The sequence below is a fragment of the Mustela nivalis genome (assembly GCF_964662115.1).
Source record: "Mustela nivalis genome assembly, chromosome: 2".
Classification (NCBI taxonomy): domain Eukaryota; kingdom Metazoa; phylum Chordata; class Mammalia; order Carnivora; family Mustelidae; genus Mustela; species Mustela nivalis.
In genome coordinates, this window is record NC_139021.1 from 25,860,264 (window position 1) to 25,885,898 (window position 25,635).

The 25,635-nt window shown below is 34.0% G+C and overlaps 1 protein-coding gene across 5 annotated transcripts in view; it reads left to right on the plus strand.

The window, feature by feature from the left end:
• Nucleotides 1–25,635, plus strand: part of CSMD3 (CUB and Sushi multiple domains 3) — a 1,245,805-nt gene that overhangs the window by 881,088 nt on the left and 339,082 nt on the right. For all 5 annotated transcript variants that reach the window (XM_082720053.1, XM_082720054.1, XM_082720055.1 and 2 more), the window contains one exon: nucleotides 18,787–18,956. In XM_082720053.1, the coding sequence (XP_082576179.1) occupies nucleotides 18,787–18,956 (170 nt within the window). The remainder of the gene's footprint in view (nucleotides 1–18,786; nucleotides 18,957–25,635) is intronic.

Consider the following 25,635-nt stretch of genomic DNA (forward strand, 5'->3'; position numbering starts at 1 on the left):
AGCATTGGGTGTGGTGCATAAACAGTGAATTTTGGAACACTGAAAAGAAATAAAATAAAATGGAAAAAAATTAAAAAGTTTAATTGTCAAAAACGATTGCATCATATATCTAAATTTAGTGCTTCCATTCTTTGCTTAGCAATTTCAGGGAGGTTATATATATGATATAAAAGACCACTAGCAGATTGATTAAATATACTATGAGGCTCTCTTCAGCTTTTGTTCAATATCTAAATTCCAATTAATCGTTTTCACACAGTCTAATTTACAGTGCATTCTGGGCCTGTCAGTGAATGCTACGTGTTTGTCTTTAGTAATTCTGTTTGCAAAGTGCACCATAAGGAATATTTAGAAAAAGCCGGTATCGCAATTAGAGAAAGGCAACATTACTACTAAAGTACTATGAGGATGATGACTACTACTACTGTTACTCATACTACGACTTGTCATTTATTGTTTACTTTGTGCCCAGCCTGGTTCTAGATAATTTAAGTTTATAATTTCCAATTCTCTCTACTATTAAGGGAGATTTCATTTAATTTACTGATTAAAAAAAAGAAAACAAAGCTGATGCACAAGGTTGACAAAAGTCACTTGACTTCCAGATGACAAAGCTAAAAGTTGACTCGGACTCCAAAACCTTCTCTCTTTATGTACAGTGTTGTCACATGAAGAAGCAACTTAGTTGGCCAAGTGTGTCGAGGCTTCAAAGGGTGGCGGCGTGATCCTGGCGAAGTCCCCTAATTCAGAACCAGATTGCAGGGTGTGAAGTCAACTTTGTGATGCCTGCTAGGTGGATTCACACATGCCAGACAAAACTGGTTAAGCAAACGTGTTGATTTATTAGAAGAGGGATACATTTTATTCTAATGATCACAAAATTTGTAGTCATTATCCAGGCTTCCTGACATCAGTTTACCAGGGATACCAATTCAGTTGTCAGAAGGTTGCTTACTTATCGAAAGTCAGAGCAAAAAGATATAAACTGTCCAAAAGGATATTTCCTCCAGGCCATGATCGGGCTTCCAATGGCCCCGTCTACCATCTCCTCCTCCCAAAAGACATACATACACACAGTCACAAATAACTTTCTGAAGAGCTGACTTCTGTTACAAAGGTCCTCTGTATCTGTTCTATGGACAGCCCAATCCTCTTCCCCCCCCCTCTAGAATTTCTTTTCTAGACTTATAGATAACCATTTTCTTCTAAAATATTTTGTTTTGATCAAAGAGCTGTCAAAGTTAGAAATTAAAAATTATTTCAGTTTAAATTCCATTCCTTGGAATGGAATGTGCCTTTAAGGTACCTGTCATCAGGATTGGAATTTAAATATTTCAAAATCTCTTAACCAATTCATTACACAAATGGTACCTTTTGCACATTGCTGTTAATTCATTTTCATATGCTTGTGTCTAAGTTTTTAAAATACTCCACTGTTATTCTCATGATTCAGCATAAAAATTAGTTATTGAGTTAATTCATTTCCCAAATTTATCTGTTGGAGATTGGAACAATTATAAGCATAAAGGGGGAAACATTAATCTCTATTCATATTTCCTGAGGTTGGAAGACAACAATTGGTCTTATTAAATATATATATATATATATATATATATATATATATATATATATATATATATTTAAGTTTGTACTAGTTTGTGAAGAATATGAAATCTAAATGAAGATTAATATACTGAAAAAAATTAAAATAATAAAATAAAATAATTTTTAATACTTTAGTATCTATCTCTAAAGAATCACTAATTTAAATCACTAATTAAAAACCATTAAATTAAAAAAAAAGACTAATACTCTAAAATACTATTTTAACTAATATAAATTTACTGAGTATCCACTCAATATTATCCACTCTGGGCCAACTCTAGGCAATTGGGATATCATTGACCCAGGGCAGTGATAAATTACTTAATTTCTAAAAGCTAACAGTTTGAGGAAGATATAAGCAGTTAAATAGGCAATTTTAGTAGAGGGTGATAAATGCTGTAAAACAGAAGAGGCTTCCCCAGAGAAAATGATCTATATTTGAGTGTAAGGGATGAGTAGGCATTAGTTACGTGGGGGGGGGGGGGGGAGGATGTGTGTGAATAGGAGAGAAAATGTTCTGTTTAGGAGTCATGGCTCCTGAAAAAGACCAGTCTCAAAAAAAGCAGAAAACATTTGTGGTACTATGTGCCTTAACAAGCCATCTAGCTGATGTTCACTGAGATAAAGTGCAAAGAGGGCAGAAAAGAAACTTGAACACTTAGAAGTTAAACAGTGAAAAGAATGAAATCCTGCCTTTTGCAACAATGTGGATAGAACTAGAAAGTGTTATGCTAAATGAACTAAGTCAGAGAAAGACAAATACTATATGATTTCACACATGTGAAATTTAAGAAACAAAACAGATGAACATACATGGGGGCATGGAGACAGAGGCCAGGAAACAGACTCTTAATTTTAGAGAACACACTGAGGGTTACTGGAGGGAGATGGGTTGGGGGATGGGTTAAATGGGTAATGGGTTTTAAGGAGGGCACTGGTTGTATTGAGCACTGGATATTGTATATAAGTGATGAATCACTAAATTTTACTCCTGGAACTAAAATTACACCATAGTTAACTAACTAATTTGGAGGAAGAACAAAAAACCAAAAAACAGAAGTTATAGAAAGTCATCCCATTTTATGCAAGGGTTATATTCCCAAAGACATCACAATTCAAATTCTCTTAAGTCATGCGTGCATGTTCTATAGTAATTAATAAAAAGAAGAAGAGGGGGCATTCTTAATAATAAGAAAATAATAGGGATTCTCTTTTGCTTTAATGCTGGTTTTAAAAATGTTTCAGTATTATTCATAATATTTTGTGGACAATCTCCCCTAAATTAACTGTAAGGTCAGTCGTGGCAGTTCATTAGTTTCATTGTGTTTTATCACCTCTAAATTTCTTCTAAGGTGTTTATTTGTTTTCTTTTGTTTTTTGTTTTTCTGATGAGTGCTTGGATGCTTGGCAGGGATTTTTATAATTTTATAATTTTTTAAATTTTAAATTTTTAAATTTTAATTTAAATTTTAAATATTTTTTAAAATTTTATAATTTTAATTATAGTGACCGTTAAAATAATAGCAAAGCAATAGGGAGCATCTTTGCGTTACCAGACAGTTCCCAACTCAGAGCCTGAATGATCATTTAAAGACATATATCCTAGGATCCATACAGTGCCTTTGGTAGTCCATTCATCAGAACCCAAGAAGAGTAGAGAAAGCGAGAGCAGAGCATAGTGCAATGGAGTGGAAAGAGGAAGAGGAAGATTGAGATCAGGTGCAGGCAGAAAGATGAGAGAAGATTACGTAGTACTTTGTGGAACATTACCTGGGACTGTGGTTTTACTCAGAATGACATGGAGGGTCCGAAAAAGGATTGTTAAAGGGGCATAGGGATCCTTGGATATCCCTATTATGAATGACATCAGTCATTCAGGCTCTGAGTTGGGAATAAACTCCAGGGAGGGAGAGTTGGAGGGAAAGGAGAGGCGACTTTATTACCACAGTCATTGCACTGCCGTCATACTGGTCTCCTTGCTGGCTCCCCAGATGCCAACCTCAACCCCACCTGGATTTGCTACTTGCTCTACCCACAATGCTTTTCCTTATATAATGACATACTTATTCCTTTACCTCCTGCAGTTCTCTGCTCGAATATGATTTCTCAAAGAATACCCTCAATGCACCCCCCTTCCATCCCCCCTTTTTTAATTTGCCTTTTCCTTATTAGCACTTATGACCATCTTTTCTATTATTTAATTTATTTATTTCTACTTGTTTCTTGTCTGTCTCCTATCACAGGAATAGGTGCTTCATGAAAATAAGAATTTTCGTCTCTTTCTCCCTTATGTGTGTATGTATGGCTGAATCTCTGTGCAAATTAATAGTATCTACTAGTACATACAAGTAGGCAATAAACATTTGTAAGATGAATGAAGGAATGCACTGTAATTATGCCATAGTATTTCTCAGGCAAAGCATAGTGTACCAAAGAAGAGCAGGTGTTTCCATTTAAAACAAAGGGGAAGGCCATGTGACATCAAAATAAACATGGTTTACCACCTATTTGGTCCACAGCTTTGAAATTGTGAGATGCTTTATTATGTTTAATTGAATTACTACATAAATTCAAGTTAGTTACATAAAGTAAGGATGTTAATATCTGAATTATTAAGATTTTCAAATGTGTGTAACTCCGCTTATATAAAATGAAACTCTACATATATGACCTGCTACAAGATTTTCTCGTTTTAATTTTTGCTTTATTGAGTACTTTTTCCATAAAAAATAAGCAGGCAAACTAAGAAAATGAAACCAAAAACCTCTGGTGTAATAATAACAGTAGTGAAGAAAATATGAGCAAGGAACGAAAAATAGAGCACAGCAAATATGATAGAAAAAAAACATCTTCAGTAACAATATGCTAGAACACTAAACCATGTGTATAGAGACCATTTTCATGCAGTCAGTTTTAGAACACATGGAATTTACTTTATAGATTACAATTTTTAATATGCTCATAATTGATACTATCTAAATTTATACACTGCAACATTATAATATGTTTGCCCCTCTTTTAGATTTTTTTTTTTTTTGCCAATGGACCACTGATCCACTTCTCTGTTTGTGGTGTTGCTGTGGAGGACACAGGAGGGACAAGTTGTCATTCTCCAGTTAGTCCTAGAATTTATAATCTCCTGGCACATATTGCTGTACACTGCAATATATGCCCCAAATTTTTATGATTTATAAGTTACATCTCGGTAGGAGAAGACAGAGAATGTACAGTTACTACATGAAAGATCTCCAACCCATCCACTATTCCCTAGTAAAGACCAGGGAAGTGGGATAGCTTCTTATTCACATTCATGTAGGCATTATATCACATAAATAAAAATTAGTGTGTTTATATATCTGTTAAAGCTGATTGATAATGCCTCTTAAGACCATGAGGAACATAAGGAGAAGAGATATTTCTTAGGAAAATCAAAAGCATTGTACAATGTTTTAGCAGATTGTGCTTCATGCCTTTAAGACCTGATTAAGTTTCATTTTCTCTGTGGGCTTTCTTCAACTTTTACAGGCGAAATTGGTTATTCCATTCACAGTACTTCCACCAAACTTGTTTATATTTGTTTTTATAGCACTTGGCACATTGCATAGCAATTTATCATTTAATCTATCTGTTTATCTCACTCCGCTCTACTCCCAGAGTGCTTGTTATGCACTAGAATTTCTATCCATCTCTCCCATGTTTAAAATGTAACATTTTAATTCAAGGTGCTCTATTTTAGATAGTTAGATTTCTGTCACTTAAAGGAAATGTGAATTTCTTATGTTTTTTTTTTTTTTAACAATTTTATTTATTTGAGAGAGAGAGAGAGACTGCAAGAGAGGGAACACAAGCACAGGGAGAGGGAGAAGGAGAAGCAGGCTTCCCGCAGAGCAGGGAACCCGATGCAGGGCTTGATCCCAGGATGCTGGGATCATGACTTGAGCTGAAGGCAGAAGCTTAACGACTGATCCACTCAGGCACCACTCTTATGTTTTATATTGGCAAGCTATCTATTCTGTCTGCACTCTTATTGTCCAATAGACACAGGAAGACACATTTGAATTTTAGTTCATTATCTAGAATCTGAAATGGGAATATAAAATGACTCAACATGTGTTGTTTTCAGCAACAAATGCCACGTTAGTTCCAATGATTCATACCTAGTTTGAATGGAAAAGCCATTTCCAAAACCAATAGTCTGTTAACAATCACGCCTTGAAACCAAACATAAGCCGACAATGTCAATACTTAGCTATCTTGCTGAGTTTGATTCTTTGAATTATTTTTTAAATTTCTGGATGTGTTGGAGGGGGTGTGATCCTAGTGCCCATTCAAAATTAGACTACTCTTTTCTGAAGATATTTTTGTCTAAAAAAAAAAAGATATTTTTGTCTCTTTTTGCTACTAATATAAAGAAGACAATAACTGATTAGTAAATTAAAGTGGCAAAACCCAGGATGATTCATTGCCTTGGATTAATTTGGTATATTCCATAGACTATAAGTACTCCCATGCTTTCTATGCTTAGAAAGTTAAACATCCAGAAGATGTACCTGTTGTCATGTATATAATCTAGGAATGGGACTGTAGCGCTTCATTAGCAGATGTAAATTCAAGAATTATCTGGTTTAGGAGTGGCATCTATGAGTCATTCTACTTCCTACTTCCATGAAATCTCAGAAGTTGAGCTAAACTTCTTATTTTGAAAAGTTATTTAGAAATTATTAAATTGTTAGTATACTACATTTTGTATCTCTTGATGTGCTCAATTTGCAAAAATGTTTCAATCCATGGTAAATCCTTGATATCTGAAAAACTCATCTAAAATGCCACATTTTCCAGGAATAGGATATAGCTTGCTTTACAGGATATGGATATAACTATTGAGGACTTAGAAAGGTGCATTTTAAAAAGCTTGAGGAGGAAAGCGTGAGGCTACTCCCAGAATTTGAAATGCTGACTTTCCATGCATTGGTTAATGCATGGAATTAACCAAATAGTCATTGCAGGCTCAGCAGCCTCTCAGGCCCTGAAGTCCACTTTCATCAGCCCCCAGAGTGTAGCCAGAGATGCGAATCAGATGATGGTCAGCAGGGGAGGTGGCCCCCATTTCCTAGGACTTTCTTCATTAGTTCTTGTGGGTTTTTTGAAAGACTTGGGAGGTAATGATTTATGACTTCCTCAGAACTGGAAAGTCACTAGTCCGAATAAGCTCAGGCTACCTATTTATTGTTTAATCAGATCATATTATAAAATTGTTCATTATTACCAGCAAGAAGGAAAGAAACAGAGAAGTTAGAAGCAACTTGGATTTCAAAGAGCTAAGAACATCTCATTCTGACCACCGCCAGTTCAAACTTGATGATGAAAACTAGGGAAATAGCAGAGATTTGAGATTATATATGTTACCCAAAGGACAGGGAGTCAAAGAGACCAAATTTTTCTTTTCCTTTTTGTTAAGGCTCCTTTACAGTGTTTAAATGTGAGAAAAAAAGACTGTCCCTCTGCTCACAAAGGCCTTAATTTAGAGCTTAGGGCAGGATCAACAGATCATGCTAGAATTTCTTTACAAAAATGCCAAGCTTAATTATGATTATATTTGTGGAGATGAGTTTTGGAGTTCTTAAGGATTTCTGGATTGTCGATACTAAAATATTATTTATGTATACAACGAAATGTGAATCAATAACCCTGCTTAAATGACTACATTTGTTTAACAGAGATTTTACTTCCCACAAAGTAACTATGTTTTTTAACCATACCTTAATTTAGCTAACATGATCTTAAGATTCATTATATCATACACTCCTTTCTAAGTGTGCTATTTTATATACTTTAAAAAGTTCGTTTTCTCTAATGTCTGGTTCATTTATTTAGGTATTAGGGAACTTTCAATAGAGTAGAAATCATATTTAAAAACCACATGTACCTTATTTGCTTTCTTTCTTTCTTTTTTTTTTTTTTTAAGATTTTATTTATTTATTTGACAGAGATCACAAGCAGGCAGAGAGACAAAGAGGAAGAAGTAGGCTCCCTGTCAAGCAGAGAGCCCCATGCGGGACTTGATCCCAAGACCCTGAGATCATGACCTGAGCTGAAGGCAGAGGCTTAATCCACTGAGCCACCCAGGCATACCTGCTTTCTTAACCTTCTGTTAAAAAATGTTAAACACTGCTCACAAAAGTAATAGAGGAAAATGTAGAAAGAAGACATTATCTGCTCCCCTTTCTAACTCCCCTTCTTTCTGTTTCAGTAGATAACTTTATTAAGCTTGTACTTCATCTATTTTAGATGAAAGATACTGCATTTTAACTTCTAAATAGGAAACTTGTTTTGAACATCTCTGATATCTATGGTTTAAGATTAAATTTAATATTAAGTATTTAATCAACACATTTTAGAGAGCAAATTCCCAAGGCTGTTATGAAGCCGGAGATTGGTATTTATACATACAAACCTAATGAACTAAGTAACATTAAAAGTTATTCCTACCTTTCCTTTCTTCCTCCCTCACCTTCAGGAAACTTAATAATATTCTTCAGCAAAATTATCTTTTTCCCCATAAATACCCTCTTCCCTTCTCAGCCCATCAGAATTCTATCCACCCTTGAAAGTGCAACCAAAATACTACCTTCTTGATGAGGCATTGTGTGACTTTTCCATAAAGAGAGAATTTTCTCTCCTTTAAAGCTATAAGACTATCATTTTTTTCATACCCCCTTCTTTGTAGCATAGTAATTTATGCAGTCCCTGCCTTGATTATAAAGTTTGTATCTTACTCATCTCTCAGTAGAAATATCAACTAGTAGTTTGAGAGTTTGGGGTCTGGAGACAAAAAGATCTGAGTTTGAATCTTTACCAATTTTGTGATCTTGGGTAGCTTTATTCAACCACTCCTATCATCACATTTCTCTTCAGAAACACAGACTCACTTCACTGAAAAGTATAAATAAAGTACTTAGTATAGGAAGCACTTAAATTCTATTAACCATTGTTTTCTGTATGTCCCCTTTGTTTATGGCTTTGCATATAACGTACATAGTTAAATTCTATTCGGTGAAAGAATAATATTTTGTTCTTGTTTTCTACAAACATTATTTTATACTTTTATTCCAAAAATAATTTGTTTCTCTCATTCTAGTATTCCTTCTGTCTTGTTATTGAGTTAACACTTTTAATTGGGCTTTCACAGGGTCTACAAAAGTATATTAGAATCTTGGGATATCAGAAATATTAGTAATTGTTGTCTTACTCTCAGAACATTTTGTTACTACAACTTGGTCCGCTTCACTGAAATAACTCACCAGAAAATATAAAAACATCACTATTACCTAAAAGATTATTTTCTCTTATATCATTAAGTGGGGTAGGAGCATTTTTATACAAACATTTTTTAGATTTATTATCAGTTGAATTAAATGAGGTAGTCAAAGAATAAAATATATGCTTAAAATTTAATCATTATAAAACAATAACAATTTGAGCCCACCATGAAGTCTTCAAAAAATAATGAAAATAAAATAATCTAGTCTAAGCACAATGATCACAGTTTTTCAGTGCATTTTAAAATATTAAGTCATTTATCTGAAAACTACTAAAGAATTTATTGCTATATTCTTTAATAGCATTTTTTCTTATGTATACATTATTCCATAATCATAGTGTACGTGGAATTTAAATCTGCTTCTTCACCTATCACAATAAAAATCACACAGATTTTCCCAAGTTGATTTTTTTATTAATTTAGTCTTAGGATAGTAGACTAATAGGTCTTCAGAATTGGGATGGCTTCTCAAAATCCCTCTGAACCTCGATCTCAGTACTATTATAATATAAACATCTTCAAATCTTTTAAAATTCGCAACTAACCCAAGCCAAAATAACAACAACAATAAAAGAACTCTTCCTTCAAGCCTGTGTCACCCCTAGCTGTCCTCCTGTCTCTCTACTTGTCTTTACCACTAGTATCATTAAAGGCTTTATCTTACTCCCTTTCTTCTTGCCTCTTAATTACCAAAGCAGTGAACCCTTAGTATTCATCTTAATTGAACTCCCTCTGACATTTAAAACAGTTGACAATCTCCTTGAATCTAAAGCCTCCCTACTCTTTCATGAAAACACCTTCCTTGAATGTCCTTTTGCCTCTGAGTTCTGAAGTTCCATGGATTCTGGTTTGCTTTTCCTCTGATTTCATTCAGATCCCGGGTTGCAGCCTTTTTTTTTTTTTTTTTTTTTTTTTTTGTGGCTTATGCAAGCAGTCCCATGACTACAAGCATGTCTAGCTGCTTAGTGGACTTTTCCACATGATATCCCACAGGCATAGAAAATTCACCATGTACAAAAATAAGTTCATCAACATACTCAAAGCCACTCTTCCTCCTATCTTCCCTACCTTTCCCTTTCTTTTATTCCCCACTCCCCACTGGTTTCCAAGTTCTAGAACCTTTACTTTTGGCTTCTTCCTCTATCACCTTAGTTCAAACACTTACCATCTCCTGTTTGACATTCTATAATTACATTCTCTAGGTTTTTCTGCCTCTAGGAACCCAGGGTTGTAAGCCATTCCCTAATGGGGTTATCAAATCTGATCACCTTTTTCTTTTCTTAAAATTCTCTAATGGATCTCTAGTGCCTACATGATAAAAGTCTTAGTTTCCTAGAAAGGCACATGAACTACTGGTTCTCCTAAATATAGCAATCTGATTGACCCACCTGTGCGTTCATTCAAGCAGTTCTCTCTGCCTGGGATCTTTTTTCACTATTTTTATTACTTTTGGGATTTTTTTTTATAACTCAGATCAAGGATAACCTATTCCATGAAGTCTCTTACCACTACTTTAAAATGTTATTATCGCCTCACTTTTTGCCATTCCAGATCATTGCAAACTTGTGTTATGCTACAGATTATACATTAGTGTTGTGCCTGTTTTCATGTCTGTCTCTCTTCTGGCCACAAATCCCATGAGGAGAACCTTATCCCCAAGACCTAATGTAGTACCTCGTATATCCGTAGGTATAATTGTTAGTGTTATCTTTAAAGAGCACATAAACTGAGCAGAGTAGACCTTGAATACTGCTTACACAAGTAAAAGAAGCGTGAAAGGACAATCTCAGGTTATAGGAAATCCTGCTCACTTTTTTTTTTTTTTAAGATTTTATTTATTTGACACAGAGAGATCACAAGCAGGCAGAGAGAGAGAGAGAGAGAGAGAGAGAGGAGGAAGCAGGCTGGCTCCCTGCCAAGCAGAGAGCCCGATGCAGGACTCGATCCCAGGACCCCGAGACCATGACCCGAGCCAAAGGCAGCAGCTTAACCCACTGAGCCACCCAGGCGCCCTCCTGCTCACTTTTTGGCAGAAAATTGTATATTTAGTAAAAATAAGTTTTGGGTCACCTGAGCGGCTCAGTCGATTGAGTGTCTGCCTTCGGCTCAGGTCATGATCCCAGGGTCCTGGGACAGAGCCCTAGTTGGGGCTCCCTGCTCAGTGGGGGAATCTGCTTCTTCTTCTCCCTTCTGCTCCACCTGCCCCCCACTCATGCATGTAGTCTTTCTCTCTCAAATAAAAATCTTTAAAAAAAATAAAGTTTTAAACTTATGCTTTTTAATTATGACTTTAATTCATAAAATAATAACTGCATGGCAATGATGATTGCCAAGAATATAGAAACTGCATTAAAATGAAATTTTAAGAAGAAAAATAACAAATTCCAACTTAATTTCTTCCAGTGGAAATCTGTTTTCAGGAACTCTTGATTTGTAAATAACTTTAACAATCAATAGTTTGCCCTTGGACACATAAATGCATTATATTTGGAGAAACTGAAAAAACTAAAATCCAGTAAAGTGACACTGCTGTCTAAGAACAATGAAGGAAAGGAAACCCAGACTTCATACAAGTAATACTAATGGATTCTCATATTTTTAGCAGTGGCATAAGAAGAGCAATATACTTCTCTTCCCTCTAATTTCAACCACTTTACGAGAATCTAAGCTATATTTAAGTAACTATTTGAGAAAAAAAATTGACAAAAATGTTTTATGGGTCTAATGTGTTATTTATACTGTTAAGTTATAAAGGCATATTAAGAGAAGAGTTCCTGAATGTATTCAATGTTATTAACACATTTTATCACATATCACAATTTCTTAGATGACCCTTTCAAAAAAATTAACATCTCTGAAATTGGTATGTATGTCACAATCAATGGCTATCTTAACTTATCGGCAATGTTTTGCTTTCTTAGAGACACAAAATAATGATGCCTCTTAAAATCAATGTTGTCTTAATTTAATGAATAAGGTAGAAATTAGAGTTGGGACGTAATGGGCTCAATAACTGATTAAAAACTTTAAAAAAAGGTAAATTTACATATATGATGTAAAATAAGTGGTTGATATGGATTTGACAGTTTGAATGCCAACCCCCCCTTTCTATATAAACACAATCATTAGCATTATTTTTCCTCTGGTAATAATTAAGCATATGGACAATAATATTTCTACTTAATGTTATACCTTATTTGACTTAGCATACCATGTGTTCAGGTTCAAAATATTTTGAAGTTTTTTTGAATAATCCCAGTCAAGTTTACTTTAACCGCTTTCACAAAACAATTTTAAAATAACCTGTGGTGCTATCAAAATAGCCTAAAAGAAGAGATTCAATTGCAATGCAAATTCTTAAAAATAACTGCAGACTTCACTGATCATAGACATTTGTCAAATTTCCCAGCCAAATTACTGAAAAGCATTTTACCAGTTTATCTGAAAATACGTGGCTATACACACACCATTGATGCTACCAGTTTTCTTACCCTAGTAATGGAGATTAATGATGCATGGGCTGGCCTGTTTTTCAGTAAGTAAGAAAAAATTGAAATTCAATGGATATTCCTGCTCTAGTGAATTCCTCACTGTAGCAGTACTCTTATCACCAGATTCCAGTACACATATCTCTTCTACTCCAATCCAAGGAAGGCTACATTTATCAACATATTATTTTCAGCTCAGCAAAGAGTTTCATATGGGTAACTTGCATCGATTTCTTAATCTCTATGTTTAAATAAAAATATTTATATGGCTAGGATTTGTTTTTCACAAAATAAGGGTGTCATAACATATGGCATTTTGGGTTGGAGATTAAACAGCATATATTTATATTTGATAAGAAGTATTAAATGTGTATTTTCCAAAAGTATTTCCCTAATATGCTGCTAAATTATATAATATTTTTATGTTGTGAATTCCTATGATTAAAAGATGACCTCCCAGTTCAAATTAGAGAGAGGAAACATGACTACCTATTAGTATATTAACATTGATTATTTTGTAGGAAGGTCATATTAACAAACTTAGGCTTTAGAAATTAATGACATCAGTTATCAAGAACATAAAATTTATTCTAGACCAAACCATGAAGGAAACAAGGCTCTGGGCTTATGTTACAGTAGAAAGAAAAAATGTGTTTCCCATACTTCAAGAAAACATCCCAACCCTTGAACTATGAAGCAATAGTTTTCTGACCCCAAATCTCAAATATTTTATGAACAAGTCTCATTCAATCTACTTCTCTATTCTTCATCTTCCTCAACTGACTTTCTAAGGCTTAAAAACAAAGCTATTCCCTCACAAGAACAACAAGCAGTTCACATCTAGTGACATCCCCTTTCATAGACATCTAAGAAAAACATTTTTTTCCCCATCATAACAGATCAACAACAAAAGAAACTCTCATCCTGAGGGACCTCCCTCCAGCTCAAACTTGCACAAATAAAACCTCTCCCAGACCAGTTCCCAGACCATGTCACAACCCCTCACCCCCATAATATTTTCAAAAATGTTTTTTTCTATTTGAAATATTCTTTCCACCAACCTGCCTTATCCTATTACCTTTAATTTACTAATTTCTGTCCTTAAGAGAAGTCTTGACTTTATTCAGAACAAGTCAGGCTCCCCATTTTGTGTTTTCACATATTATTTGTTTATTTGGATGACTATATAGTAAATATCTGTCTTTTCTGTCATAAAGTACATTCTATGAGGGTTTCCACACTGTACCTCTCATGCCGGTAACATACTAAGGATTTAATAAATAGTTGTTAATTGAATCAGTTTGTGCTTTTTTCCAAATCAGAGCATACTGTTATCTGCCTCTAGCCAATTTAATATCCTACTATGCGTTTTCTACCAAGGTACCCAGTTAAGCAAAAATATTGTTTATATTAAAATAACTTTGTAGCTTTATTTTTATTAAGATAAATATTTCTCCTATATATGCTACATCATATATGCAATTTGTTACAGCACCTGCCTGAAAACCCTGGCATTGCCTTGATGTAGTAAGTCACAGATCTGTGTTTGTTCAGTGACAGCTGCATACTTGCCATAAATGTCACTATGGCTAGGTGATCATGACAGTTTTTCAACTGACTCGGATTTCTAGGACTTCCTTTACTCAAACAGCTCTTTCCCATGTAGCTGATGTTTCTTTATATAAACTTATCTTGCCAGAATCAACTATCCATCATTCTTCTCTCTTAGGGCTAGCTGTTCTGCTGCTAGTTTTTATCCCCTCAGGTGATTTTAACATACCTTAAGAATGTTCAAGCATAGTTTACTGATACTTATATATCTTCTCATTTTTGGTATGTTTTGTGAAAACTTGCTGTGATATTCATGCCCTGTACAATGAAAATGCAGTTGTTTCCCCCCTGCCCCTGGACATTCATGAACATTATAGCCATGACTGTTACTTGTGAAAATTATCCCTGATTCTTCAGTGTGACATTATTTTATTTATTTCGTAATCACAGCCACATGATGTTGGGAGGAACCATAACAGTATAATTCCATAGCAAGTCATTTGCTTCTTTGTTTGGATCCTGAAGTCACATCCGCTGGAACTCGAGCTGGTGCTTGCATGTGGAGAAAATAGTGGCACTTAAAAAGGCTGAATATGACACCAGGGCAAAGGGACAGTAGTTCAGGAGAGCTGAACTGCAAGGTGCATGGGAAAGAAAGGTGGGAAATAGCTAGAAAGGACGACTGGATTCATGGTATAAATGGCCCTGCATGACATACTGTGGACTTTGACTTGCTGATCATGAGTATATTTGAGGCACATACTAGAAGGTCAGAACTGCATTTGGAAAATATTGTGTCAGCTTATTATACAATAGTGATAGAAACAGGTGCATTGCTGGACTTGGGCATATGGTCAAACTGTGCAAAGTTTGTTGTGAACTTCAACACTAGACGCCACTTAATTCCAGTTGTCAAGCAAGAGGGCTGTAGCTGGAGTATAGGAAGAAAGCTTGTACAGATCAAAGGTTCGTCCTTCGTTGGGTACTTGTAAGCCAGCTTGGCATATATTTGAAATTCAAAGATAAAATCAAAGATGAGATTACATATAAAAATAATTTTTATTAATCACCTGGCTCCTGGAGTTTAGTATTGTGGTGAAATCAATTCCTCCTTAACTCATTCCTCTTTATTCTTTATTAAGACTCTTACTAAAAAAAAAAAAAAAAAAAAAAAAATTTGTTCATTTTCCTGTGTATATATTAGAGGAACATTCTGAACTGATGCTTACTTTTTACATTTCAAGATCTTCCCTTGGGATGACACAATCATTCTGAACATTAATAATTACTTCTAATAATTTAAAAATGGGGTGAAAATCTTCCTTCCTCCAGGACACACACCAGTACACATAAAATAATCTTCTTAGATTTTAATAGACTAGTGCATACTACTGTTAAAGAATGAAGAAAAAAGTGCCCTCGCATACCAGTTTATCTAGAATAGTCTCAATCTGCATCCATTAATTAAATTATTAATAATGCCTCCCGTCATAATAAAGAAGTATTTTGATCTGAAAGAGAAATTATGTATTTATAATTTTAAGCCCATGGGCAATGGCAGATATAAATGCCAGTGTTAATTCAAGCTCTGAAACACACTGGTTGATTTTAACAAGAAAGTTCACTTTAGAGTCTTCATCTATAAAATTAGGGAAAGTAAGTTTACCTTGCAGAGCTGTTGTGAGGAAAAAATACAGAATTGGCTTCATGGGTGTGAAGGCCATGTAGTCACACAGGGCTTCATGCAAAGAAGGATCCCATGCTTGATTAAATGCTTTATTCATCTCTTGAAATGCTCAGTACATTTTTAACAAGGGACAGTGTGCTTTCATTTTGCTCTGAGCAAATACAATGGTCATGATTAAATAAAAAAGGTACTAACTTAATCCAGATTTTCTCCCTTAATTCTTCCATTTTAGTTTGAGTCCTGATTTTATTTCACCAACCAGAAACACATTTATAGGCATTATACCAACTGAAATACTAAAATATAACAGAAGCAGGTTATTTTTCATATAAAAGCAAATTTCCATTAAATTATACAATATAGACCCAATAATATTTATGGTAGAAGACACCATCTATTTAAATGTTGAGAATTTAACAATAAATTACTAGAGTATTTTCATGAGTAATGATGTAACTTGCTTTGTTTTTTGGGGGGAGCATTTTTGTTTTGTTTTGTTCAATTTATACAAGCTGCTAAAATGATTTTAATATTTTAGGTGATTCTCCAAAATAATGAAAAATCTCCTGGCTTTTTTACATACATAAATGTCTTTCTACACCTAGGTAGCCACACAGGGGACAATGTAAGTATCCTGAAACTCTTTTTCTGTATGTGGCGCAGAGTACTACCATGAGCATTAAAAAATTCACTTAAATATTCATAATGATAGCTTTAATTTTTGAGCTCTTAGTGTACTCCAGCACCATACTAAATGCTCTGCGTGTATTTTCTACATATATTATCAACTCACACATACAAACAAAGCTTCCTTCTGAGGAGGGTGTTATTATTTTCATGGCAATAATGACAATATTGAGTCTTAGAGAAAATGAATAACTTACCAAACCCATATAGGCAGAATATAGAGCTTAATTTTGAAAACTAAATCCCTTAGTTTTGAAAACTAAATCTCTGCATCTTATTAAAGCCTGGGCTCCTAATCAGTGTATCGGTGTTGCAAGCTGGCATCCAAGGATGTATTCTCAGAACTCCTTGATTCTATAACAGTTAAAACTATGTGTATTCTCTAATAAATAATGTGACTGATAAAAAATACATGTGTATTCTGCATCATCTGTGTGTTCTGTTACATTTGTCCTTATTCCCCAGAAGTATACCTAGATTGTAATAAGCTAGTGAGAAGTCAATGAGACAGATTTAAAATAGAAATTATTCATTTGCACTAAGTGAAGGATACGTGGTATCATACTCTACCATGCAGATGAAAGTTTAGAGAGGAATAAGATAAGGGAGAATGTAATCATGCAGAACATAGTATATTTAAAGGATAAATAAAGGGTGCCTGGGTGGCTCAGTGGGTTAAGCCTCTGCCTTCCTCGCAAATCAGGATCCCAGGGTCCTGGGATTGAGCCCCCCATCAGGCTCTCTGCACAGCAGGGAGCCTGCTTCCTCCTCCCTCTCTGCCTGCCTCTCTGCCTACTTGTGATCTCTCTCTGTCAAATAAATAAATACATAAATAAATAGATCTTTAAAAAAAAAATAAAGGCATAACAAACTCCAAAAGCCTATATGCCAGCAGCTGGTTCCTCATCCACATTGCCAAGAGCAATTTAATTTCAGGAAAATGAAATCTTGTGCCACATTAGATACATGTTGCTATTTTAAATGTTACTGTTTGTGTAGTTGTATTCTTATATTTTGTAAACATGTTTTGGTATTATAATCGTGTAAGGCTATAAGTACAAGAACTTATTTTATGTTCAAACATGCTTAAAAGTTACATAAAAATGAAAACTTAAATCAATTTTGGGAGTTTTTGAGGGTGTTTGTTTGTTTGTTTTGTTTTGTTGCTTTCCTTTTACTTTAAAAGGAACTTGGAGGAGCTCAGTTTTGTGGCAGTTCATGTGACTGGTTGATTGTTAACAACATATCATTGGTTTTTATTACTATTTCACACTACATTGTCATTATACTGACTGTTTCATTTCGATCATTTTCATTTTCTCATTAGGCTTTCTTCTTTTGTGTTATTTTTGTAAATGTTTAAGCATTAATCATTGTATGTAAAAGTTAAAACAATTCATTATATTTTACCTCATTATATACTTCCTATGATTATTCTCATGAATCGTTATTTTAAAAATCTTTTCTGGAGCATAATGACTTGCTTTATTTTCCTGATAAGTTAAGCCTTTGAAAAAATAACTCTCCCTGGCCTATGGTATGGTAAAATGAGAAAAGTTATTAGATCTGACAGAAAACTGAATTCATTGAATTTCTGAGACATAAGGAATACGTTTGGGAACTTATAAGGACTTGTTTGATTTTATAATAAAAGCTACATGCTTTGTAAAGTATTAAATTAAAATTAAATTTTTTAAAAAAGGAGAAATTCCCAATTCCCAATTTATGTAGTTAGACATGTCCTCAAGTTTTGCAAAGTTAATCTAGGAGAGTTAGCAGTACAATTTACTGATTATGTGACTGACTTAATCTGTTTTATTTTTTGAATTGGGAAAGGTGATCCATTTTCCAAAAGTGTCCAGTTTGTTACAATTATTGGTTAATGGCTTATACCCATTATATCAGTTTTGAAAGACAATACAGTATTTATTTCCCTTTTTATTCCTGAAGTTCTTGGGTCAGGGGAATGCTGACTATTGGAGGAAAAGGGGTCAAATTCAAGAAAAGGTAAAAATAAAAGGTCAGATAAGAATCATTCTAAAATAAAATTTATCGCTCTATCTTTTTTATGTATTTTAAAATAAATAAATTATAAATTTACAGGTAATCAATTAACCAGAAATATACAAACTTAAAATATGTCCTGAAAATCTTTTGTTCTTATCCTTTTTCATGTTACCTTTTCATCCTGGAGCAGGAGTGAAATACTAAAACTATTTTATATTTCCTCTTGCGTACAAATGTCCTGTCCATGGAAAGTTGTTCCTTCTTCCCATATATTATTTGAGAGGGAATGAATCATCTACAGTACACAGCCATTTTGTACATTATTTTCCTGTTAGGTTCTAATTAAAGTAAAATGCATTAACACTTCCATACATTACATTACTTGAAAATGATAATGCTTTCTATTAAACTGTGCTTTTAATATTCTGTTTTACCTGCAGCTGAATGTGGTGCATCTGCAACAAATAATGAAGGAATTTTGCTTTCTCCAAATTATCCACTCAACTATGAAAACAACCATGAATGCATTTATAGTATTCAGGTTCAAGCAGGAAAGGGAATCAATATTTCAGCCAGAACATTTCATTTAGCACAAGGAGACGTTCTTAAGGTAGGTGAACTCAGAAACTCTTGTATTTTGATAATTTTTAGTCAGTAAGTATATATTAATACATATATATGCATATATATGTGTGGTCAACCATAAGTTGATTCTGCCATTCATAGATTTCAATTATACATTATTTCCTATTTTCCTATTATCATTTTCATTGAGATAAATGTTTTGTTGCCAATGCTTATTTATAATACAGATATTTTTAATTTATGATACATAAATTTTAATGTTTCAATAACACTAAATCATATATATAAAACATAATTAACATAGGAATGGTTATTTCTTTAAGAAATAGAGTGATGGTTTATTTTTGTTTTGATATCTTTTAAGTTACTTGGTTATCTCTGTTGATACATGGATTGTTTTTGCATTTATGATTACAAAAAACTTGTATTTTGTAAACGCATAAAACTAATGACTTCCTATCTGTAAGTCATATACGTAAAATATATTTTATTAATAGTAAACATCTAGTGGGCTGCCTGGGTGGCACAGTTGGTTAAGCATCTGACTCTTGCTTTGGGGTCAGGTGTCCAGCCCTACATCTGGCATCACGCTCAGCACGTAGTCTGCTTGGGATTCTTTCTCCTTCTCCATCTGCCTATTTTCTAAACTAAATAAATAAATAGATCTTTAAAAATATTAATAATGATAATAAATATTTAGTGTAAAATTTACAAATTTATTCTAAAAAGTTGAAATAGGCAAAGGTCTTATTTTTTTAAAAGATACAATATTTCCACACTTGCTGATTAATATTTTGCCAAGTAAGTGTTTTAGTAAACATAATTTATAGGAGGAAGTAGAATAAAAATAAACACTTATATAAAAATCACTTTTAATATTTTTAAAATAATTGGATAAATTTTTCCTAATTGTCAATATTTCCTTCCTGGTAAGAAATCCAACATAATTCTGTTTTCAGAAATCTTTAAAAAAAAAAAAAGTGACATCTCAGGTTGGCAGGGGTAGGGGATCATTGTTTAGCAGTGATGTTAAAAAAATTTCTTAAAAAAATATAATTTTGATGATAATTGATGATCTAATATAGACAGAACTGTGTGCTTGTAAGATTTGTTTAGACATGGGAAATTTCCTTAGATATATACAATTTTACTATTAATTTAGGATCATTCTTATTTTTTATTCTTTTCCCCAATAAGCAACAGGGATTCACTTTATAATCTCCTCAACCTCCAGTTCATTGTTTGGATTTTCTTGTTAACATAAGCTTTATTTGCTGAATTAGAGTCAGCATTGAGATTAATGGGATGCCTAAACCTCGAAGTGAGGCAGTGCTTATGTTTTCCTCAGGCCAAGTATGAGGAGAAATATATCAAGACATAGATCAGATGTATAAGGCTAGCTGCTAACCTGTATCTCATGAGCAGCTATAATAAATATATGGTTATAAGTTAACAGTTAAGAAGTGCTTCCCCAGCCTACCACTATTCTTCCTAAAATATTTCTTTCTTTAAAATATCATTCTCTGTGTTGCTTGAAAGATATCCATTACTACTCCATACTGAATTATGGCTATTAATTGGGAAATTCATTTAGGATCACAGGTGATGCCTTTATAAAGAATAACCTGAATGTGCTCCTCAGAATAATTTCTGTCTAAACTGCTGCTTCCTTGGAATAAGGTAACATGTGCTTGTTACCTGTGTTGCCTGAGGATGGTTGACACTCCAGTTAAAAGTGACATTGTGGGTGCACGTGATGGTGACAAACAAAAGAAGGCAGAAAAATGCAATTCAAGGCCCTTTAAATAAAGATTTTTAAATAAGTAAGGATTTTTCTTTCTTGAAAATTTATATCCCAAGCAAAGATTTCTGTAACTTTTCTAGAATAAATATATGTTTCCCCAAGTTGAAAAGATTACATATATTAAATATTACAGTAGTAACAGCCCCTGCTGGTAATCTTGCCTTGGTTTTATTCTGAATTATTATTTCAAAATAACTTTAGCAAGCCACTGTATAGAGACTATTGGGCTTTAAACTCCAACTCTGTGGTCTTCATGGTCTCTCCATCAGTTTAAGATGTAAATGATTAAATGTTGTCTTATCCTTCCCATTAATTCCATGGACAGCTAGTTCAGAAGTACCTACTGATACAGGCACAGTTAGGCACGAAGCAGACAGATACTCCCTCCAAAGGACAGATGATTAATTTTCAAAGACTAAGGAGCCCAGAGTCCTTTCATGATGCAGGATGATTTCCCCCACTGCAAACCAGTCCATGAGAGCCCACTCTCATCCCAGCATTTTCCAACATTACACCTAGTGCAGTCAGCTCTTTGTCCATTCAGACCAGGAAATCAGAAGAAATTAGTAAAACTGGGGCATCTGGGTGGCTCTGTCAGTTAAGCAGCTGCCTTGGGCAGCATGTTGGGCTCTGTCAGTTAAGCAGCATGCCTCTGGTCATGATGCCAGGACCCTGGAATGGAGTTGCATCAGGCTCCCCGATCAGTGGGGAGCCTGCTTCTCCCTCTCCCTCTGCTGCTCTGCTTCTGCTCCCTTGCTCACATTCTCCCCCTCAAATAAATAAATAAAATCTGTAAAGAGAAAAGAAATTAGTAGAACAAATAGCCCATTATAGAACAAATAACCCTTTGTCCCTTGACTCAGAAAAGCATTGCTTTTCTTGATATGGTAGGATTGGCTATGTTCTTTGGGATAATATTCTCTTATAAACTCTATATGAGTGAAAGGTCTAGACAAGGCTTTTTTTCTTCTTGTTGCATTTATTATAATATCACTGTATTGGATTCTGACCAAAAGAGCAATAATAATAAAAACGTGTGTGTATCAACTTAATCTATACCTACACACACACACACACACACACACACATTCTCCAGAGAGCATGCCATTCAGGCTGATGCCCACTTAGTCATCCGCCCACTCTTTCTCTTTCCCTCCTCTTTCCATAAATATACATACAGCCATACTAATAAAGTTGATATCAAATATAGCTGATCATATGATTCCTCTAGGTAGTTTATTCCTGGTACCACTACCAGATTTTCCTGATTCAGTAGATCTGGGGAAAACTGTTTTAGTTGGCCTGTACCTGGAATTTTGGATTTTTATAAAGCTCTCCAGATTATCTGATAGACATCAGATTTGGGAATTATGAATATATCCTTCCTTGGTTCTGTTCCTTTTAATGGACAAGAATACTGAACTTCTCCAACCCTCACTCAAAATATGTAATTTAATTACTTCTTTCAATTAACATTTATAGGAGGTGTTTATTATATGTATACTCTAAACAATCACCAATGAGTAATTGCCATTGTCAGCCTGATAAGACAAAAGCTGAATAGCAATCAGTAATACTATCTCTGTTTTGTTGTTGTAATGCTTGTTTTTATTTTCAGAAAAAGACTGAGCATTATGTTTAGATAAGGGAATGTAGCAGAGAAAAAATTCAAGGCTATCTTTTTACCACACTCAGTATTTTGTAGTTTAAAGATTTATGTCTAATGAAAATGTAGACAGGATGGATGATTATGGAGAAGAGTCAGTTAAATAACTTAATATTGGTTTTGAGAGTCTGAAAGAATTATCATAGTTATGTGAGACTAAATAGTTAAAGGACTGGATTAATAACTAATAACATTCTTCTAGCAGTATGAAAAGAACGTTATTAAAATATTGTTGTTTTTCAAGACGTATTATTTTCTAGCTTATTTTGTAACCTATGTGCTAGTGTTTGGGAATACTATTTGTGAGAACCTGTTGTTAAATTTTCAGTAATTTTGTGAACTGGTTGTTAAACATACACATTATTAAAAATTAAATTAGATTAGATTACAGTTATATTACAATTGTTATATTAAAAACAAAGGTAACAAATACAACTTCTCATTTCTTAATTATTTTACTCTTTTTGTTATTATGTGTGTTTTTTTAGGTGAGCTCTGTGTATTAAATCTCTATGGTGGAAATACTATGCAAAGCGTCCATCCTTTCCCAACTCTACATACAGAGATGTCATATTGATAGCTTGATATTGACAATACTAGGAATAGTTACCCTGCAGAAAATGACAAATACTACAGACCTTGACTTGATCTATTCCTTTGCACATCATCTATACTTAAGTTTAAGAATGGGTTGTGTCTATAGTCATTCTGTTGTGAATAACACCAAAATACATATTTTCTAGAATTAAAAACTATTATTCGGTTTAGCCAAGAAGTTGCTTCTGTCATTTACAAATTCCATTTTCTGATATAACATTGTTTTTACATTGCTTTGCTTAGATCTTGTTAACTTAAAAAACTCAAGCAATATTCAGTTAGGAACCATTCTTGTTTGTCAGTTGCAGTTATAAGATGCAGATACAGAAATTTGGCCAAAAACAAAGTATTACTTCTATGGAATTTGGAGCAGTGAATGTATATACAGGTTTTAATTTTTTTTTTTTTTTTTTTTTTTTTTTTTTTTTTTTTTTTTTTTGCTATTTGTAACTTGCATGCTACATATCCCTTTAATCAGGGATTCCCAGACAGTCTATGGACCAAATTGGTCTTGACGGCCATGTCTATAAATAAAATTTTACTGGGAGAAAACCATGTTCATTCATTTACATATTATCTGTCCCTGTTTTTGTGCTACAATGACAGTATTGAGTCGTTATGACAGAGATATTATCTCCCAAATACTATAAATATATTGTCTATTCTTTTTTGGAAAAAGTTTGTCTACCTCTCTCTTTTTTAAAAAATATTTTATTTATTTATTAGTAGGCAGAGAGGCAGGCAGGAAGCAGGCTCCCTGCTGAGCAGAGGGCCTGATGTGGGGCTCTATCCCAGGACCACGAGAACATGACCTGAGCCGAAGGCAGAGGCTTTAACCCACTGAGCCACCCTGAGTCTACCTCTCTTTATATTAATAAAAGTTATTATTTTTTAAGTATGATTGGGTATATACATTCACCAATTCTATTTGTCTGGGAGCTGGTTATTAGACATTTTCTAGCAAACCAGATATCTCAGATGTCCACCATACATATCTACCAACTTTGCTTATTCAGTGCTAATCCTTTGTTCTCTCTTCCTCCAAAAGCACTCTGTAAATATTTATTTGTCAAGAATGCTATATTAGATCTCATAAACCCCTTCATTCTTTCTCATACTGAGGATAACAGAAGTGAATGATTTTCAACAGGCCATCCAGCTTGAGAGGTAGAATTGGGACTTCAAATCTGTTATATAATCACAAAGCTAAACCTCCTGAAAAGCGTGCTTTTCATTGTGTCCTAAACTCCTTAACTAAAATATATTAGCTCCTATAATTGTGTACACCTTATATGGCTATTTTGAAGACATAAATATTTTAATATGAACAAAATTTATCTGCTTCGTTTCATTTTATTTTGAGGAGAGCATAAGGTTGGGAACATTGTCCTTTTTGATCAACTATTGTAAAAGTTATTCTTATTTATTTTTTATTCAGATTTTGACATCTCAATCACCTTATTAGAAAAACTTTATCTAAATTCCTAAATCAACCTATAAAACAAGCAGCCAAAATGAAAATTCTAATATCCATGAGTGGGAATAATTTGCAGGTTTGTGTGATTATACATATGTACATGTGTGATTTCTTTCGATTTTATTTTCTATGTACTTTCTGCTCTTGGGTTAAGATAACATCTGACTTGCTGGGGTGCCTGGGTGGCTCAGAGGGTTAGGCCTCTCCCTTCAGCTCAGGTCCTGGGATCAAGCCCTGCATGGGGCTCTCTGCTTAGCAGGAAGCCTGCTTCCCCCTTTCTCTCTGCCTGCTGCTCTGCCTATATGTGATCTCTCTGTGTCAAATAAATGAATAAAATCTTTAAAAAAGTTATTTAAAAAAACAAAACAAAAAAAAATATGACTTGCTAATTCATTAAAGGAATGACTGAGAATATGCCTTCTAATGATGCATTTATTAAAAACAAAAAACACAGTTTTGAGTGTTAATAAGCTGTTCATTATAAAGGGTTTGACCTTCCAAATATAGGAAGGTCTGTACACCAAAACTAATTACAGCCCCCCTGATCCATTCTAAAAGGTTTGATAACTGAAACATGGCAACATTTGAGGTCTAGTCTGTTTTATTAAGACACTACCAGGCTAATGGCAATCATTTCACAAATTAGAGCCTCACTGAGGACCTTCATTAATATTACAAAAGCCCTCAATGCCTTTAATGATATTAATTCTTAAATCAACTTGAAATTCTAAATTTGACATTAAAGTGAGTCTTCATTATCTGAATTAGGGATTAAGTAACTGAGAATATTTCTATGGGAAACACCATAATCCTCTTCCTTCCAACACAAAAGAATGTATTATACAGTTATCTTATACTTTTTTTAGATTTGTAAATTTTTGAAAAACAAATAGGTATTAAGACATAGCAAAAATAATAACAATGAAATAAAAACATGAAAAAAGGAAAAAGAGAAAAATAGACCCAAATAAATAAAAGTATGCTTAAGGGATGCCTGGGTGGCTCAGTTGGTTGGACAACTGCCTTCAGCTCAGGTCATGATCCTGGGGTCCCGGGATTGAGTCCCACATCGGGCTCCCAGCTCCATGGGGAGTCTGCTTCTCCCTCTGACCTTCTCCTCGCTCATGCTCTCTTTCGCTGTCTCTCTCTCAAATAAATAA